At 40.0% G+C, this 18903-nt stretch overlaps 1 protein-coding gene across 10 annotated transcripts in view; it reads right to left on the minus strand.

Annotated features, from left to right (window-relative positions):
• Nucleotides 1-18903, minus strand: part of KIF21A (kinesin family member 21A) — a 237285-nt gene that overhangs the window by 106136 nt on the left and 112246 nt on the right. For 6 of the 10 annotated variants that reach the window (XM_069765003.1, XM_069764999.1, XM_069765007.1 and 3 more), the window contains exons 10-14: nucleotides 13707-13770; nucleotides 12803-13000; nucleotides 10287-10325; nucleotides 6434-6512; nucleotides 2748-2865 (exon numbers count right to left, since the gene is read on the minus strand). In XM_069765003.1, the coding sequence (XP_069621104.1) occupies nucleotides 2748-2865; nucleotides 6434-6512; nucleotides 10287-10325; nucleotides 12803-13000; nucleotides 13707-13770 (498 nt within the window). The remainder of the gene's footprint in view (nucleotides 1-2747; nucleotides 2866-6433; nucleotides 6513-10286; nucleotides 10326-12802; nucleotides 13001-13706; nucleotides 13771-18903) is intronic. The other 4 variants (XM_069765004.1, XM_069765002.1, XM_069765000.1 and 1 more) reach the window with 1 other exon arrangement.

Consider the following 18903-nt stretch of genomic DNA (forward strand, 5'->3'; position numbering starts at 1 on the left):
GAGAACTCGGAAGGGAAGGAGCACTGTTTTAGTTTTTCAAAGCAGAATTGGCTGGAATTGAGATCGGACGCCATGTCGCGTTTGGAGAGCCCCTGATGTGCCTAAACAGTGGAAACCCCCAATTATAACTGAAACCCTAACCCCAACCCTAGCCCTAACCCTAGCCCTAACCCTAGCCCTAATGGGAAAATGGAAATAAATACATTTTTTTACATTTTATTATTTTTCCCTAACTAAGGGGATGATGAAGGAGGGTTTGATTTACTTTTATAACGTTTTTTTGGCGGATTTTTAGGGTTAGCAGCTGTCACACACTAAAAGATGCTTTTTATTGCAAAAAATAGTTTTTGCATCACCACATTTTGAGAGCTATAATTTATCCATATTTTGGCCCACAGAGTCATATGAGGTCTTGTTTTTTGCGGGACGAGTTGTCGTTTTTATTGGTAACATTTTCGGGCAGATGACATTTTTTGACCGCTTTTTATTCCGATTTTTGGGAGGCGGAATGAACAAAAACCAGCAATTCCTGAATTTCTTTTAGGGGGGGCGTTTATACCGTTCCACGTGTGGTAAAATGGATAAAGCAGTTTTATTCTTCAGGTCAGTACGATTACAGCGATACCTCATTTATGTAATTTTTTTTATGTTTTGGCGCTTTTACACAATAAAAACTATTTTATATAAAAAAAATAATTGTTTTTGCATCGCATTATTCTGAGAGCTATAACTTTTTTATTTTTCTGCTGATGATGCTGTATGGCGGCTTTTTTTTTTGCGGGACAAGATGACGTTTTCAGCGGTACCATGGTTATTTATATCCGTCGTTTTGATCGCGTGTTATTCCACTTTTTGTTCGCCTGTATGATAATAAAGCAATGTTTTTTGCCTTGTTTTTTATTTTATTTTTTTCTGTGTTCACTGAAGGGGTTAACTAGTGGGATAGTTTTATAGAGCGGGTCGTTACGGACGCGGCGATACCAAATATGTGTACATTTATTGTTTTTTTTGTTTTTTTTACATAAATAAATGGATTTATTGGGAAATGTTTTTTTTTTTTTTTATTTGGGGATTTTTTTTTTTTTTTTTAAACATTCTAATTTTTTTTTTTTGAACTTTCTAACATTGTCCCAGGGTGGGACATCTCTGTATTAGATCAGATCGTTGATCTGACACTGTGCATAGCACACTGTCAGATCAACGATCTGACATGCAGTTTAGCTGGCTCTCCAGCGCCTGCTCTCAGCAGGCGCCGGCTAGCCAGGTCACTTCATGACCCAGAAGGAGTCCGGCGGCCATCTTGGATCTGGGGACTCCTTCCGGGTCACCGGAGCAACGCGATCTCATTGCGTTGCTCCGGTGGGAGAGCGCAGGGAGCCCCCGTCCTTGCGCGATCCCCCTCTATGCCGCTGTCACTACTGACAGCGGCATCAGAGGAGTTAAATGCCCGCGATCGGCGATAGCGCCGATCGTGGGCATTGCTGCGGGGTGTCAGCTGTCATATACAGCTGACACCCGCACCCGATCACCGCGGCGCTCAGCGCGAGACCGCGGTGATCGGTGCGCCGTACTAGTACTGCTGCTGGTACAAATGCAGTGCCGGCAGCGCAGTACTAGTACGGCGCATGGCGCGAAGGGGTTAAACATTACTTAGTTCCATTATTAAAGGAGTTTTCCACGTTCTGGAAAATTCCTGTACCCCCCATGTAGTTTGTTTTGAAAAATACTAACTTCTGACAGTAAGGCTGGTTTCACATTTGCGTTTCTTGGCGCAGCGTTTTAGCGCAAAAAAACGCATGCGTTTTTTTCCCCTATATTTAACATTAAAAACGCATGTGTTTTTTTGTATGCGTATTGCCGCGTTTGACGACGCATGCGTCGTTTCTCTGCATGCGTTTTGTTGCAGAAATGCAACATGTAGTAATTTCTAGAGGCGTGCAAAAAAACGTATTGCTGTCTATGTAAACGCATGCGTTTTTAAGCACATGCGTTTGGTTGCATTTTAAACGCATGCGTTTCCATAGAAAAAAACAAGTCTACACACTGATAAGCCACCCCCCACCATCAAGGTGATAAAGGGATCCAAACCCTAACCCTAACCCTAAAGGGATCCAAACCCTAACCCTTACCCTAAAGGGATCCAAACCCTAACCCTAACCCTAAAGGGATCCAAACCCTAACCCTAAAGGGATCCAAACCCTAACCCTTACCCTAAAGGGATCCAAACCCTAACCCTAACCCTAAAGGGATCCAAACCCTAACCCTAAACCCCCACCATCAAGGTGATAGAGGTATCCTAACCCTAGCTATTTCTATTTATAGTGGGTTTTCTAGTTGATTTTGATGATTGGCAGCTGTCATACACTTTTCATCATGCGTTTCAAAAACGCATGTAACCGCGTCAAAACGCCGCTTTTTTTTACCGCATACGAAAACGCATGCGTCTAACCAACGCAGCGTTTGCACGCGTTTACATGCGTTTTTTTCCCCATCTGCGTTTGCGTTTTTAAACGCAAATGTGAAACCAGCCTAAAGAACAACCAAATGTATCACATTGGCTCATGCTGGATGATAAATCCAGCTATTATTTTGTCACATGTAGCTCAATTCACTTCCCAGTAAAGAACACTTAACGAGAAATCACACTCTCTTGTCCACTGAGGTCCATAATAAATGTGGTGCAACTCCAGACTTACCTTAGGAAATCTACTTCAATAGGTTTTGTTTGATATGAATAAAATATTTACCCTTTTCATCTAGCTCAGAATCAGATTCACTTGAACTTTCAGCTCCATCTGCATCTTCCTCATCTTCATCCTCATCCTCTTCATCTTCATCATGATCGCTTCCATCGTGTCCTTCCTCCTACAAAAAGTCATTATTTTACGATGCATTTCTATTTAGGCTTATGGACAATAATATTTTTCTATGAAGACATGGTCCACGAGCAGACTCTAAAACTGGCAAAATAATTTCTAATAAAAAGGGAGTGAAATGCGCATTGAAGACATCACCAATTTTCTAAGTAAATACATTTCTAAAGGTGCTATTGACATGGGATTCTCACTAGATATTGGTAACAACCCATCCAATCTACACAGGCAAAGAAATAAAACTATAGATGTCCATAAATTAAGTTATGTGTAATAATGAGAACTGATACAGGAAAAAAGTATTGAACACGCTAACTGAAAAGGTTTTTAAATGACAGCTTTAAGACTCTTCCTGTATGGAGAAACTAGTCAGATGCATTGCACAAGTGTGATTTTGGCCCATTCTTCCACACAAACACTCTGCAAATACTGAAGGTTAAAACAGAAACACATGAGCAGTGCACACAGTGAACAAGCCTGTAGAGACATTGTTCACACCACCAGGAGAGTGAAACTACACAGAAAAAGCACAGTAAAACAAAAAAATACTCTGTTGCAAAAGAATAACAGTAAACCGCAAGTGCTAATAAAAAGATGGGAAAAGCACAGGGTATTTGGTGAATACATTTTTTGCAAAAAATGTATATTAAGCCGCTGTACCACAAGTCAAGGTATACCAGTATTAAAGCAGTACTGACTAATGTATGTAATCCCTATCTGATGTATTTAAAAACATGGTCATATGTATAATACCTGTATGAGCAGGATTCAGAAAGGTAATGTCCAATGTGGACACGCAGCATAGAACAGCCTTTACGGCTTAATATACATTTTTTGAAAAAAACGTATTAACAGAACTATTAAATTTTATATTTGATCCAAAATGGAGCAGTGTTTTTAAAAAGATAATATTTATAAAAAAAATATACAAAAGATTTTACAAAGACAACAAAACAAGTCAGCATATACAGTACACAAAATAAAAGTGAATAACGAAAGAAACTTACTACACCGCTCACAGAGATGAATCAACTTAGCCAAAGGAGAGTACCATCAATTGGGTATGTTCAGCGAACGGGATTCATACATACACCATGTGTATATCTCTTTACAGAAACCAAGATCACAACTTTTTTTTTACCTTTTATCAGCGCCTGAGTGACACACACACACACACACACACACACACACGATGACCTCATGTGGGTTGTTCTGAGCCAATTAGGATTTTATGAAATTCTCAACATATGTAATAACTTCTCTATGGATGATCACAGAAGTTCAAGATCACCACCATATTTTTCCTGGGATTTTATTATTATTCTTTTACCGTTTAGCAGTTATGAAGAAAAGAAATGTGCATATTCTTCACAGATTCGCCTGAAGATGAAAATTTACGTCCCATCACTATCAGATTTATACAAACTTCAATATTCATAATTTTCTTTCGCAGACATACGTTTGGGCTGGCTAATGTAGCATTATCCTTGCAGTAAGTCACAGTATCACTTAAATTCAAAATGCATTTCCTGTGAACAAAGTTCCTTCCACTTTGCTATTTATGTGTAAACACAGGTAACCTATTGATGTCCAGTCCTCTGACAAGAGTTCTCCTGTCTCAATTACCTAGCCAAGTTATAACTCTGTCTATGCATAAAATACATCATCCTTGGTACTGATGAGGTCTCCTCCTAAAAGGAGCTCTTGTATGTCAATTAAGATTTCCTGCTCCTTTATGCCCATTGTACAAATCTGAGTCCAGGAGATTCAAACTGCCAGCTGTTTTTTGCCGCTGGAAATCTGTATGAGAGGGGAGAAGGGAAGGGGGAGAATGCCTCTTCACTACAGTGGATTTAGAAATCTTAATATTTTCTATGACACCAATCATGAGATATTTCTTGTGTGGCATTTTGGTAATGAGATACCGTTTTATAGGCCATCGGCTCAAGCAGCTGATATTTTACACTAAGTGGTAGGATTGATTTCTAATTGCTGGTAGGTTTCAGCTAGTGTCATGATTTTCCATGTGTGCAATACTTTTACCCTGTGTCATTTCTCATTATTAAACAACTTAATTTATGGACAGCAATGGTTTGATTTATTTGCTTGTGTGGATTGGATGGGTTTTGACGGACATCTGGTGTGAATTTCATGTCAATAGCACCTTTAGAAATATATTTACTCAGAAAAATTAGCAATGTGCTCAATACTTACTTCACCCGCTGTATTTTGAATCATGAGCTTGTGGCTCAGCAGCTCAAGAGCCTTCCTGCAAGGTTAAAGGGAACTCATCACCCCCAAAATCGAAGGTGAGCTAAGCCCACCGGCATCAGGGGCTTATCTACAGCATTCTGTAATGCTGTAGATAAGCCCCTTATGTATCCTGAAAGATGAGAAAAAGAGGTTAGATTATACTCACCCAGGGGCAGTCCCACTGCGGTCCAATCCGATGGGCGTCGCGGTCCGGTCCCTCCCATCTTTTATGATGACGTCCTCTTCTTGTCTTCACGCTGTGGCTCCGGCGCAGGCGTACTTTGTCTGCAATGTTGAGGGCAGAGCAAAGTACTGCAGTGCGCAGGCGCTGGGAAAGGTCAGAGAGGCCCAGCGCCTGCACACTGCAGTACTTTGCTCTGCCCTCAACAGCGTGAAGACAAGAAGAGGACGTCATCCTATAAAGATGGGAGGCCCCGAACCACGACGCCCATCGGATCGGACCGCCCGCTTGAGTATAATGTAAATTGTTTTTCTCATCTTTCAGGATACATCGGGGGCTTATCTACAGCATTACAGAATAAGCCCCTGATGCTGGTGGGCTTAGCTCACCTTCGATTTTGGGGGTGGCAGGTCCCCTATAAGGTTGGGGGGAATGTGGGTTTGAGATCTGAGGAGACTCACAGAAAAAAATTACATTTTCTTTGTCCTGGCCCCAGTGTTGTTCAACATTTTTATAAATGATTTAGATAAGGGAACTGAAGGTAAACTGATCAAATTTGCAGACGATGCAAAGCTAGGAGGGATAGCTATCATTAGAGAAGACAGAAAAGGGATTCAGAAGTACCTAGATAAGCTTAAACAATGGGACCGCGAGTGCAGACACCACTGGAACGGCGCTGGCACGTGTAGCGAGTATAGGCTTTATTATTTTATGGGGATAAAACATTTGGATGAAGGGGTTGTCCTAGTAGTGGACAACCCCTTTAAACTTGAAAACAAAGAATATGTCCAGTATTAGATAATGTGTTACTGCTTTATTATACAAGTCTCAGCTCTACAAGCTGTATGATATAAAAGGGTTGTTTCAATTTTTACTAATGAAGTTAATTATTCATCCATGGAATCTGTCCTGAACATGTGTGTGTGTGAACACACACACACACGCACACATGTTCAGGACAGATTCCATGGATGAATAATTAACTTCATCGCACAGTATATGCACTAATTGTACTGAGATTTCTGAGATTTCTAAATACACAGAGAAAGCCATTAAAAAGGACATTTTTCTTACTTTCCTGATTCTAATATACCCGCTACACACACAGTATTTTCTTCATACTTACAGTATCTAGATCATTGAATTCTTTTTCTGTAAGCCCTGTCTCCTCAGACTTCTCATTGTCTGCATTGTCATCTTTTACACTATAGGAAAAACAAGAAGCATGTGAAATAAAATATCTTTTTTGCTTAACTTGGTTGCATATAGTATATCCCAAGGCTACTCATTATGCATTTATTCATTACCAATATAATTAAATTACCACATTTAATGTCCTAATATATTAAATGTTACGTTACCACACTTAGGGTGGTCTCAGCATTGTTTCTTCAACTTCATATATATATTTTAGAATGTACTGTAGATCTTTTTATCTGAATATGAGCAGGAAAGCATTGCTTTCCACAAATATGTTCACCCATCTTGAGGATAGGCCAACACTAGAGCAGTTGGGGTCTGACTCTTAGGACCCTCGCCAATTATCTGTCTGAAGTGACCACATCACTGGATAGTGCTGGACATTGCTGTGTACTGCATTTTAATCTTACTCATCTTGCTCCTTCAAGCAGCTGATCTGCGGGAGTGGCAAGAGTTAGATCTCAAGATAAGACTGCAATTTTTAAACATTTGGCTAAGCCCTCTAAGGCTTCTTTCACACTTGCGTCGGTATGCAGCCGTCGTTAAGCATCGGCGCGACGTACCGACGGACGTTGTGAAATTTCGGCACAACGTGGGCGGCGGGTGCAGTTTTTCAACGCATCCGCTGCCCATTCTAAGTCCGGGGAGGAGGGGGCGGAGTTCCGGCCGCGCATGCGCGGTAGGAAATGGCGGATGCGATGTACGAAAAACGTTACCTTGAATGTTTTTTCATGACGACGGTCCGCCAAAACACGACACATCCAGTGCACGACGGACGCGACGTATGACCATACGTCGCGATCCGTCGGCAATACAAGTCTATGGGAAAAAAAACACATCCTGCGGGAACATTTGCAGGATGCATTTTTTTCCCCAAAACGACGCATTGCGACGGAGGCCAAACGACGCAAGTGTGAAAGCCGCCTAACCTGAAACCTATTGGAACTTTTTTTTACTTCAATTGTAACACATGAAACGTGAAAATTCAGGACACAAGTTGATTCATGACATTACCTATTTGCATGAGTACAGGATAGGCAATGTATAGTATAAGTACAGTTGGACATGTATGCAACTAACTACAAAAGGTTTCAGGTTAATATGTTAATTCAGCTTATTAATAAAAATATATTGACTACATACTACATTTTCTTTCACAAATGACAGTATCTGCAGTACAGTATTAACAATATCCTACATGTTTATACATTCAAATAAATCTTAGGATGGCAAACTTTCCATTAATGTATGGAATTTGGACCCATTTTTTATTGAATTGCATAGTCCTTTTATAAAATAAAGAGTTGAAATTTATTTCAATCAAAATAAAAAAATCAGCTGATTTGTAGAGTTTTCACGTACAATAAGATGCAGGCTTTACAATCCTATTAGACAAATTTGTGATGGTTCTGCAGCCCATCTCGGACATCTAGTAAATCGAAACTAAGCTGAAATTCAGAAAAGGCTTATATACATTTGATTTATATTTTTGCTTAAAGAGTAATTAAACTTTCATCAGTATTTTTATGTAGCAGGGACTTTAATGGCCTGCAGGTCTGTGGCGGTCTGGTTCTTGAGATGAATCCAATTAAAGTGCCTGCAACATACAGTATAAGAAAAAACGTGTTGACGGTTTAGCTATTCTTGAAGAGATGTCATAGGCAGGCTACAGACTTGAGCAGGCAGAAAGCTATGAGCAGCCTGCACTGAAGTTTACTGCATGCAAGCTCTAGAACAGCTTTCCCCAGCTCCAATCCTCAAGAGCCACCAACAGATCATGTTTTCAGGATTTCCTAACTATAGGTGATACTTTAGGACTGGAGTTGTAGAATAGTTCTTTACAAGATAGACGTTATAAAGTTTGTAAACCCAATTGCAGATATGTTTTATTTCGACAAAGTACTGTCAAAACAAGAAGAAATGGGTTCAAATATGTACGTGGCCTTTAAGCAGAAGTGAATAGAGTGAAATGAATAAATATCGGTGATGTGCAACTATGACATGAAACAGGACATTCCTTTTTTTACAGTGTTTTTACCATATTTCTTTGTCACACAACACATCATAAATGGAAAAAAAAACAGAATGTGAGATTAAATCAGGCGTATAAGGAAGAAAAATTGTCATTGTCCTAGGAGAAAAATGTAAAAAAAAAATAAATAAATAATTGTGAGATAAAAAATAAAAAAAAGATTGTGCAGATGGCATATAGAAAAACTGCTTAGTAAAGAAAAACAGTGGCCACATGCAGTAAGGGCTGATATTTTTACATCATAAAAACATCAGATTAAATAAATATTTTACTGCTGACTCTGCTGCAGAAATTGATTTGAAAATGGGACCAGTCACAGCCATGGGTTCTTTAGGGAGCAGAAGTCAGAGAGGAGAGCAAATGCGTAATGGGGACAAACCCAGCCTTTAAAGTAACACTATAAGTAATCTAATGTAGAAAAAAACAGTACGCCTCACAGCCAATAGGCATCTGTTTAGTGCTTTATCTACTCAAACGTGTTACCTTTAATATCAGCAACTTATGCATTGCACTTCAAAAGTTAACCTGTCTTTCGATTCATGCTGCTCGGACCACAGAAAACATGAATCAGGTACAGTCTTCCTTATTACAAATACCTACGGCCTCTCTCTGGCCTCACTCTGGATCCCTCCAGCTTTTCAAAAGGAAAGAAAAATTAACAATGGGCCTGGAAAAAGGCTACTGAGGCGACTAGTCACTGTGGCAGGTCACCCTTGCCTTCTAAGTCTCTCCCCAAGCACACAAATGGAGAGACCAGGTACTCAAAGAGGTTAGGGTGGGTCACAATAAGGTGGTTGGCCATCTCAGTTGCTTCATTCTGGGAAAGTTCTCTAAAGGGAGCGTGTTAGTCATATCAATTCTAAGCCATCTCTATGGGCATGTAGGTCATAGAAAGTGGACTTAAATGATTCCTTGTTATCTGTGATCCAATGTCTTATTCTACAGAAATCCACATTTTTCTTAATATGTGAATGAACTGCTTAAATCTATGGGTCAGACACAAATCTTTTTGAGAACCTGCGTCCATAGCTTATTTTAAATGAAAGGGGGAATTACCAGTGTGAGACATGTAATGACTGACCGTCTGCTCCCCTGATCTCACTGCAGAGCTGTGTGTGATTTTAACTAACACAGCGAAGTACTGCTTCTCTGAAAAGTTGGGAGAATTTCAGAGTAAAATATAGTTACTATTGCTACTCATGGTTCAGGCAGCATAAATCACATGACAGGTTCCCTTTAAAAATAATAAGATAGTGCTCTCTTAATAGTCATATGCAGGTTATATTTTATGCAAGAGTGGCTTAGTGAAATGATTCAGAATAACCTACTCAAAGTAAATGAATATACCCCACTAGATGAAGATTATCCAGAATCTTCTTTTATGGGTGCAAAGTGTTTGGTATAGTAAGAAAATACATATATTATAGCTAATATTTACAGTATATGAGCTGCAGAAATATCACTTGATACTTGAGATAAGCAGCCATTACATTGAATAAAGTAGTAATCCAAACATCAGTTCCAGTAAGAAAATGGCTATTTGGTCTCTGAGTGACAACCCCTGGCCTACACTGAAGACTTGGGGTTGTAAGAGGCTCTGATTAACATAGCAAACACTTTGCTCCAAAAAGACATGGGACAACTATGCCACATCATTGGGTTAATGGCTGTACAAGTTAGTTAATCTCTTGGTACAACTGATCATATAAAAGAAGTAAAATAGACAGATAAAGGGGGGTATTCCAACCTTCTTTCTTCTTGATTGTTTTCTTGAAGCTGCTGTAGCCTTCAAAATCAGAAGTACAGTATAGGCAGCCAAACCAATGAAGGACAGACCAGACAAACAATGAAAGTTACAAAGGTAAAAATGGTGCATGATCTTGCTGCCATCAATAACACAGACTGCATAATATTGTTAGCAATGTATAAATAATATCTTTATAGTGCCCTAAATAATCTACAAATGGTGCTTAGGTCCAGTTTTAAGAGTATCTAAGGACATTTTTCCATACTTTTTGGGGGAGTTAAAAATGCAGTACTGAGAAAAACACTTATGGAGTAAGTCATCTGACACAAGGGAAGAAAAACGGCACTCCTTTTGTTTCTAGGTGCATGGACAGGGGCCCAACCAGTTACATATAAAAAGGCCAAGAACACAACATTTTGTGACCCACCATTTCCTTTGAGGTCAACAAGACCATGGGGAAGGGAAGGTCTCTGTTCCACAACTACCACTGCTAGTATCTAGTGAGAGCAAACCACCAAAGCATGGGCTTAATCCACAGGGATTAGAGAAGGACTTGTGCCTCATTTTATTATTTGCTAAAAAGTAATAATAGGATCCTCCGAGCTGCTGACAGAAATCCAAAGGAAGGAGGATTCCAGGAAATGGGATTGGTAGCGATACAGTTTATTATCAATGTGCTTCGAAGCTATCAGACTTCTTTACCAGGAAAAAAAAAAAAAACTCCTGATGAAGAAGTTGGATGAGTTTAAACGTGATGATAAAAAACCACATCGATGCCAATCCTGTGTGGCAACTTATACCTTTTGGGCACGTTACCTTTTTTTTTTTTTTTTTTAATCCGTGGGACAGCGTTGTGTATAGCACAACCACACCAGGTGAGCACCTCCTTCACCCTACTATTTTTTATCCTCTGATAAGACCCTATTGCACTTTTTATTTCCCAGTTTCTACTACACACTCATTTTATTATTTGTAAGCCATTCATGCCCCATATGTAACAGTGGCTGCAGAGCAGAATAAAATATTGTTTTTTCCATCTTTCTGACTAGCACTTTCTTATTACTGTGATTTTTTTTTACAACAGAGTATTTTTGACCTCACTGTGCTCTTTTGTGTCTTCAAGTTTCTTGGTGGTGTGAGCAGGTTCTTACAGACTTGTTCCTTGTGCAAGTAGCCCATGTGTTTCTGGTTCTGTAATTGTTCTCTTGTTTCTACAAGACTGGGGAGTCCACCACTCCTTATGGGTCATTTGCATCAAAGCTGTTCCAACCTGCATGTCCACATGGATATTCCTTCTCTGAACCCTGCTTATACAGGTACTATACAGATGATCAGGTTTTAAATACATCAGATAGGGATTATATACATTAGGTAGGACTGCTCTATAAGGGTATACCTTGACGATTGGTGGAGCAAGTCTTCATGTTAAGTAGCTTTTAGGCTTTCCTTTCATAACTATAGAAATCATTTAAAAAGACAATTTCCATTTTATGGAACTCCAACATCGCTTATGGCTCATAGATGTGATGGCAATTTGCAGCACAGCAATATGTGTTGTTAATGTGCGTTACCGGTTGGCAAAACCCACCTTGAAAAACACATACCACACTTGAATGTTGTGTACAGGCATATAGTTGTTTATTCTCTTTGTTGGAACCTTTGATCATGATTAACATAGGTCCTCTAATAACTGATATTACTTATTCTGGTGTTATTAGATCTGGAATATAGGCAGGAAGAAATACGGCAGCACTCACCAATCTTCTGTGCAGGTCACTTTATTAGTGCAACATCTTCACGGCATGGGGGTGTATAATACAGGCAAAGTGAAGGCTGAACGACGGCCGTTTCGCACCGTGGAAGCACCGGAGAGGTGCGAAACGGCCGTCGTTCAGCCTTCACTTTGCCTGTATTATACACCCCCGTGCCGTGAAGATGTTGCACTAATAAAGTGACCTGCACAGAAGATTGGCGAGTGCTGCCGTATTTCTTCCTGCCTATATGCATGCGAGTATGCTTTCCCGGCTACAGCACCCTACATCTTGCAGACCAGCAGGTGTTAACCCACTGGATTGTTCACAGGACGCTTGATTAGTGGTGCGGATCGCTGTTTCTTTGTTCGATTATTAGATCTGGAATGCTCCCCATATACCCGACCAGTTACAAACTCACGGGGACTCGATATAGTAAATGTGGCACTTATACATTCAGATGTATTGAATTCAAGATTCACTATGAAGAAACCATATGCTCCTTCTTGTGGTTTGTAGTATAAAAATGGATCACTATAATCTAGCATCTACAAACTCATGATTTTTTCCGCAAGCTACCCATGCACTGTAACACATGCAGGATCTCTGTGACAATCAATGCAAAGCACGTGCTGATGAAATCAAGCAAGAGAAATTCACAGTCTGAAAAGAGGTCTAACAATAGGAACATGATGTACAGTCATAAAAGCGAGTGACAAAGAAATGGCAGAAAGTGGAGACAAATATGCAAGTGGCTGACATTACCTTTTCTTCTTCTTCTTTTCAATCTTCTTTAATTTCTGTATATCTTTTTTTGCCATATCGAGAATTTCAGTGGTTTCCTTTTCAGCAGGAATCAACGCGGCAGAAAATGGAGAAGAGAAATAAGAGGCTCTTGATGAAGCTCTTGACAAGTTCTTTCGGAGATTTTCATTCACAGCCTCACTTTCTAACAATTTCGCACTGATCACGAAAGAAAAAAAAAATATTAAGAAACCGCTTACATAAAAAGATTCCAAACATTTATTGACGGACACCATGACACAAAGCTGACAGACCACATTATGGCCTATATGGGCTGCCAGGCGATATTGGCGTCCATCGATGAAATGGCTATTTTCATTGTTCTTCACAACAGATATGTTTATCACTGCCTTAAAGGGGTGGTCCAGTTACAACAAATTATCACCTATCCATAAAGACTGGTGATAGCTTAACCAGTGGGTCATTGTGACACATACTGCCAGAAAAAGCTGAGTGTGTCGCTCAGTAGCCCCATAAGGAATGAATAGAGCACAGCTCTTGCATGCGCATTGTCACTTCATTCCAACGGGGATAAAAGTTCCCTGTTCTGCTAGTCAGTGCGAGTCCTAGAAGTTGGACCCCCACACTAATCAATAAGTTATCATCTATCTTGCTTATAACTTGTTTTAACCGGACAACCTCTTTCAACTTGTTTTTTCCTACTTAAAAGAATTTGCAAATTATCTTGAAAACAATTTTACAACTGTAATACATGAACATCACCAGTAGATGGCAATAAAGTTTAAGCAAAGAATATAGTGACAGCGCCAAAAGGAAATTGTGCAAAATTAGTGCAAATCGCTTACTAACTGACGTAAATAGGATTTCGGGAAATTTAGGGGATTAGGTTACTGAAATGCTTTACCGAAGGTCTTCAATCTCTTTGATGTAATTATGTATCATGTTGCTAATTTCTTCATTACCATCACCTGCAAATACAAGGTTAATATTAAAATGATATTAGATAAAAGAGGTTATATTTTACAGTTATACTAAACAATGAGGAGATTAAAGGAAGTCCGTCAGTAGGATCTACCCTCCTAAGCTGTTTATATGGGAATGAAGGTTACAGAAAGGTGAACAAAATGATACTTCGAGCTCTGTGATCCCATGTCTTATTACATAGAAATCCACATTTTTCTTGTAAATGAGCTGTTAAGATCTATGGTCCGGATAAAGATTTCCCTGAGAACCTGCTTCCAGAGCTTATTTTAAATGAAAGGGAATGCTACCATTGTGATAAGCAATGTCTGACAATCTGCTCTCCTTATCTCACTGCAGAACTGTGCTTGATTATTCTTAACACAGTACAGCAGGGCTGAGCTTTGTCTCATTACAAAAAGATCTACAGTTGTAACTCTCTTCTCATAGTGCTGCCAGCTCAGCTGTACTTCACTCCCCTACAATGGCTGCCTGTGAGATGGAAGCTGAAGTAGTGTTAGTGCTGTCAGCTCTGCTGCAGAGCTGTGCCCGATTACACCAATAAGAGGAAAAATGCCGCTGCAGATGTGTTTGTAATTATATAAAAGTTCAGCTCTGCTGTACTGTGTTTGTTATAACCACATACAGTTATGCAGTGAGATTAGGAAAGAAGACCATCAGTCATTACACATCGCACACTGGTAATGCCCCCTTTCCTTTTCAAATAAGCTCTGGAGGCAGATTCTCATGAACATCATTGTCCGACCCAAAGATCGTAACAGCTAATTTACATATTAAAGTGAACATGTCACCAGAAAAACACTATTATATGGGTTTAATCTGCAGGTTAAAAGCTTTACTAACCTGCCCGATGCCTACAGTTAGTCGAACACTGTGGGGAGAAAATGAACTTTATCTCCCCTGAGAGAAACCAACCTAAATGGTAACTAGGGTATATTGGAAATAAACTAAACCACAGAAAAAAACAAAACCCTAAAAGCATTTTTTATTCATAAATATTTAAAAAGACCAAATGATCAACACTAGACAAATACATATATTACCATAACCCATCTGAAATTGGGTATTGGTACAAGGGTACTAATCTGGAAGGTGCCAGATTAAAGATAATGGTAAACAAACCTAATGAGGCCCTAATAAAGTCCTACACACACTGTACCTTCCTGACAGTGGAGGGTGGCACCCTAAGTTCGACACGGCGCCCCCACTCCACGACAGCTGACCCTTCTATCCCTGAAGGCCCTGTCCGCTACCAAACCCAAGACCCACCACCATGCACACAAATAGTTAATTCCTTTGGCTATAAAAATATATATAAATAGCCTCTCCTAAGATAGAAAATAAACCCTCTAGTATTCACTAGCGTTTATTGGGAGTTGCCAAACAGTGTCCATTCAATGGACTACAAATTGTCCTCATATTAAAGGCTCATGCTGTAACTGTCATTGGCATGACTAAGAAAAAGAGCAAATCCAAGATGACTATGTATATATTGTCCTCTAATGTCAAATTAACATCCAAATCTACTCTTAGTAAATTGTGAGCCAAAGGAATAGAAATAGTTTCATAGCAAGTTCTGGTACAGTCCAATAGATATATGCATTCACCAAGCTCTCCTGGTACCGCTGTGCCACATGTAGTATCAAATCTATTGCCATAAATATTTGTGGCCAGCAAGCTATAGAAACTAAAACAAGTTACTTATCGGAGTCACGTAAATTGTTTCATAGTCCACGTCCCTATGCGTCTCACCCCTTCCTGATATAGGGGCTCATTAGGGGACCATCAATAGAGGCAAAGCCATAGTGGCCTAAAGTGCATGAAGGGGTGAGACGTATAGGGACGTGGACTATGAAACAATTTACGTGACTCCGATAAGTAACTTGTTTTAGTTTCTATAGCTTGCTGGCCACAAATATTTATGGCAATAGATTTGATACTACATGTGGCACAGCGGTACCAGGAGAGCTTGGTGAATGCATATATCTATTGGACTGTACCAGAACTTGCTATGAAACTATTTCTATTCCTTTGGCTCACAATTTACTAAGAGTAGATTTGGATGTTAATTTGACATTAGAGGACCATATATACATAGTCATCTTGGATTTGCTCTTTTTCGTAGTCATGCCAATGACAGTTACAGCATGAGCCTTTAATATGAGGACAATTTGTAGTCCTTTGAATGGACACTGCTTGGCAACTCCCAATAAACACTAGTGAATACTAGAGGGTTTATTTTCTATCTTAGGAGAGGCCATTTATATATATTTTTATAGCCAAAGGAATTAACTATTTGTGTGCATGGTGGTGGGTCTTGGGTTGGGTAGCTGACAGGGCCTTCAGGGATAGAAGGGACAGCTGTCGCGGAGTGGGGGCGCCGTGTTGAACTTAGGGTGCCACCCTCCACTGTCAGGAAGGTACAGCGTGTGTAGGACTTTATTAGGGCCACATTAGGTTTGTGTACCATTATCTTTAATCTGGCACCTTCCAGATTAGTACCCTTGTATCAATACCCAATTTCAGTTTGGTTATGGTAGTTTATGTATTTGTCTAGTCTTGATCATTTGGTCTTTTTAAATATTTAAAAATAAAAAATGCTTTTAGGGTTTTGTTTTTTCTGTGGATTACTTCATCTCCCCTGGCAAAATTTGAGTTTTAATCATGGAGGAGGGACCGTTGCTGGTTCAGTTACCGCTCTGAAAATACAGAACGTCGGCCGTAAAAATGCCCCGACCTTGACTGACACTAATCTATAATGGTGTCAGCTGTCAGTCAGACCCGGAGGGGGGGTTACGAGAATGCTGCCAGGGGGGGATAAGGTTCATTTTCTCCCTGCAGTGCTATTAACCTGCAGATTAACCCTATATCTTAAGCAAAATTTGGATTTCTCTGGAATAATACATCAGATTGCAGATTTCAAGGTATCACTTTATTCCGCTTCCCATGACCTGCATGCCCATACAGTTTAAGAATTGATACTACTGACAGATTCCCTTTCAACTACATTTCCTCATACATGATTATGGCTTGACCTAACTGTGTTATCCACTATAACCCTTCTTTACAAATCTTTTTTTCTTTATCCCTTTAACCCAAAGTTGAAAGGTTAAAAGTAGAAACATCATCTTCATTTAACTCTGCAAACTAGAGTATGGAGCTCATAGCACAAATATACAAAAAAATCCTAACAAGAAATTAGCAGACCAAAAGATTCTCATACACATATAATTAGATTTTTAATTTTCTTTGACACCTTAACTAAATAGCTACCCATTTTAGAGAACAAACTTGTAGAGCAATCTGCAGAGACCGTTCTACAGTCCACATAATTTCCACAAATGCAGAAAGCTTCGTGAGGACAGGTTGTGTCTGTCTCTTGAGTAGGTACCTATTTAAAAAGACTAAGGGTATGTGCACACGGTAAGTAAATGCTGCGGGTTGGATGCTGCGTACCTCCACATACTGGATGGGATTTCACGAAATCTCATGCCCACTATGCGTGCACAGACCCCTGTGGAACACCCGCGGAGACAGACATGTGGTGCATCTTTCCAGACCGCAGCATGTCTATTTCTAGCATGTCGAGTCTCAGCAAGGTAAATGTCACCCGTGCAATGTATTGGATGCGGTGATTTTGCACAGTTCAATTAACCACCTGCGTTCAATAGCCGACAGCGCTTTGGACACAGCAGACATGTGGAGCATCCAAAGCGCTGCCAATTACTGACCGTGTGCACAGACCCTACGTCCGTACGGCTGATAGCTGCACTTTGGAGGCCTTTGGATGCTGAACTTAATGTTCCAGAACGATGAAACACGTTCCTCTTTAGTGATATTTAGCACAAGCATTCATTTGTTTTCCTCCACAGTCTTTCCTTTGTGTTGGGGTCATTTCTATGTTTATATACAGAATTTCAATACAAATCAAAAGCAGATAAATGACTGCAATGTGCTACATTACTCATATTACTTTCTGCTGAGTTTACTAATCTGCTGGTAAACAAGTAATATTCTACACTTCTTTCTAATGCCCAAACAATGTTACATTTTATTCAGGAATGTACAATTCTTTGCATTAATATTAGAAGATATGTCAAGGGGATACATTTTAAATAGGCAAAACACATTAAGACAGAGAAAATATATAAAGGCAGAGTGTGGGACCATCATACATGATGTGTAAACGAGACCTGTGTATGGACCCTGATGCATGGACTGGCCACAGGTCTCCTGACCTGAACGTCTAGTATGTGCCTAGAAAGCTGTCAAGTTCAGGACAGGAGTCTTTCTGGTGGTCCATGAATCAGAAGCCTCGAGACAGGATGGCGTAAAACTACCGCATCTATTATATCAAATGGGAGCCTAGTGATACATATAACACAAGAACATAGGTGATGGCTTCAAGAGGGCCGATCACCATTACGCTTACCAAGTCATTCCAGCAAATCTTACTAAATATGGAATAACTTACTTTTGATGTGGAATGGTCATATAAAGTCATTATAGTTATAGCCTATCGTGTGATACTCACCGCTGAGATGGTGCATCTAATCCTATTTTGTGCAATACTGTCTACAGAGATGGTGTATCTAATTCTGTTGTGTGATCATGTCTGCCAAGCTGGTTTATGGAAGCTTTCCATGTGTGATACTGTCATTGAGCTGGTGTATCTAAGCCTGTCATGTGTCATACTGCCAACTGAGTTGGTGTATCTAAGCCTATTGTGCAGATTATGTATTCTGACTAGTGATGAGCGTGTATACTCGTTGCTCGGGTCTTCCCGAGCACGCTCGGGTGACCTCCGAGTATTTGTTATTGCTCGGAGATAAAGTTTTCATCGCTTCAGTTGCATGATTTACGGCTTCCAGATACGCTGAATACATGTGAGGAATGCCTGTTTGTTAGGGAATTCCCACATGTATTCAGCCTGTCCAGCAGCCGTAAATCATGCTGCTGAGGCGATGAAAACTATATCTCCGAGCAATAACAAATACTCGGAAGTCACCCGAGCGTGTGCGGGGAAAACCCGAGGTGGTGAGTTCTCCTTCAATTCAAGTCAGAGGCTGGACAGGCATCTGTCTGGGATGATTTAGTGAATTCTGCTTTGAGCAGGGGGT

The sequence above is a fragment of the Ranitomeya imitator genome, chromosome 4 (assembly GCF_032444005.1).
Source record: "Ranitomeya imitator isolate aRanImi1 chromosome 4, aRanImi1.pri, whole genome shotgun sequence".
NCBI lineage: Eukaryota > Metazoa > Chordata > Amphibia > Anura > Dendrobatidae > Ranitomeya > Ranitomeya imitator.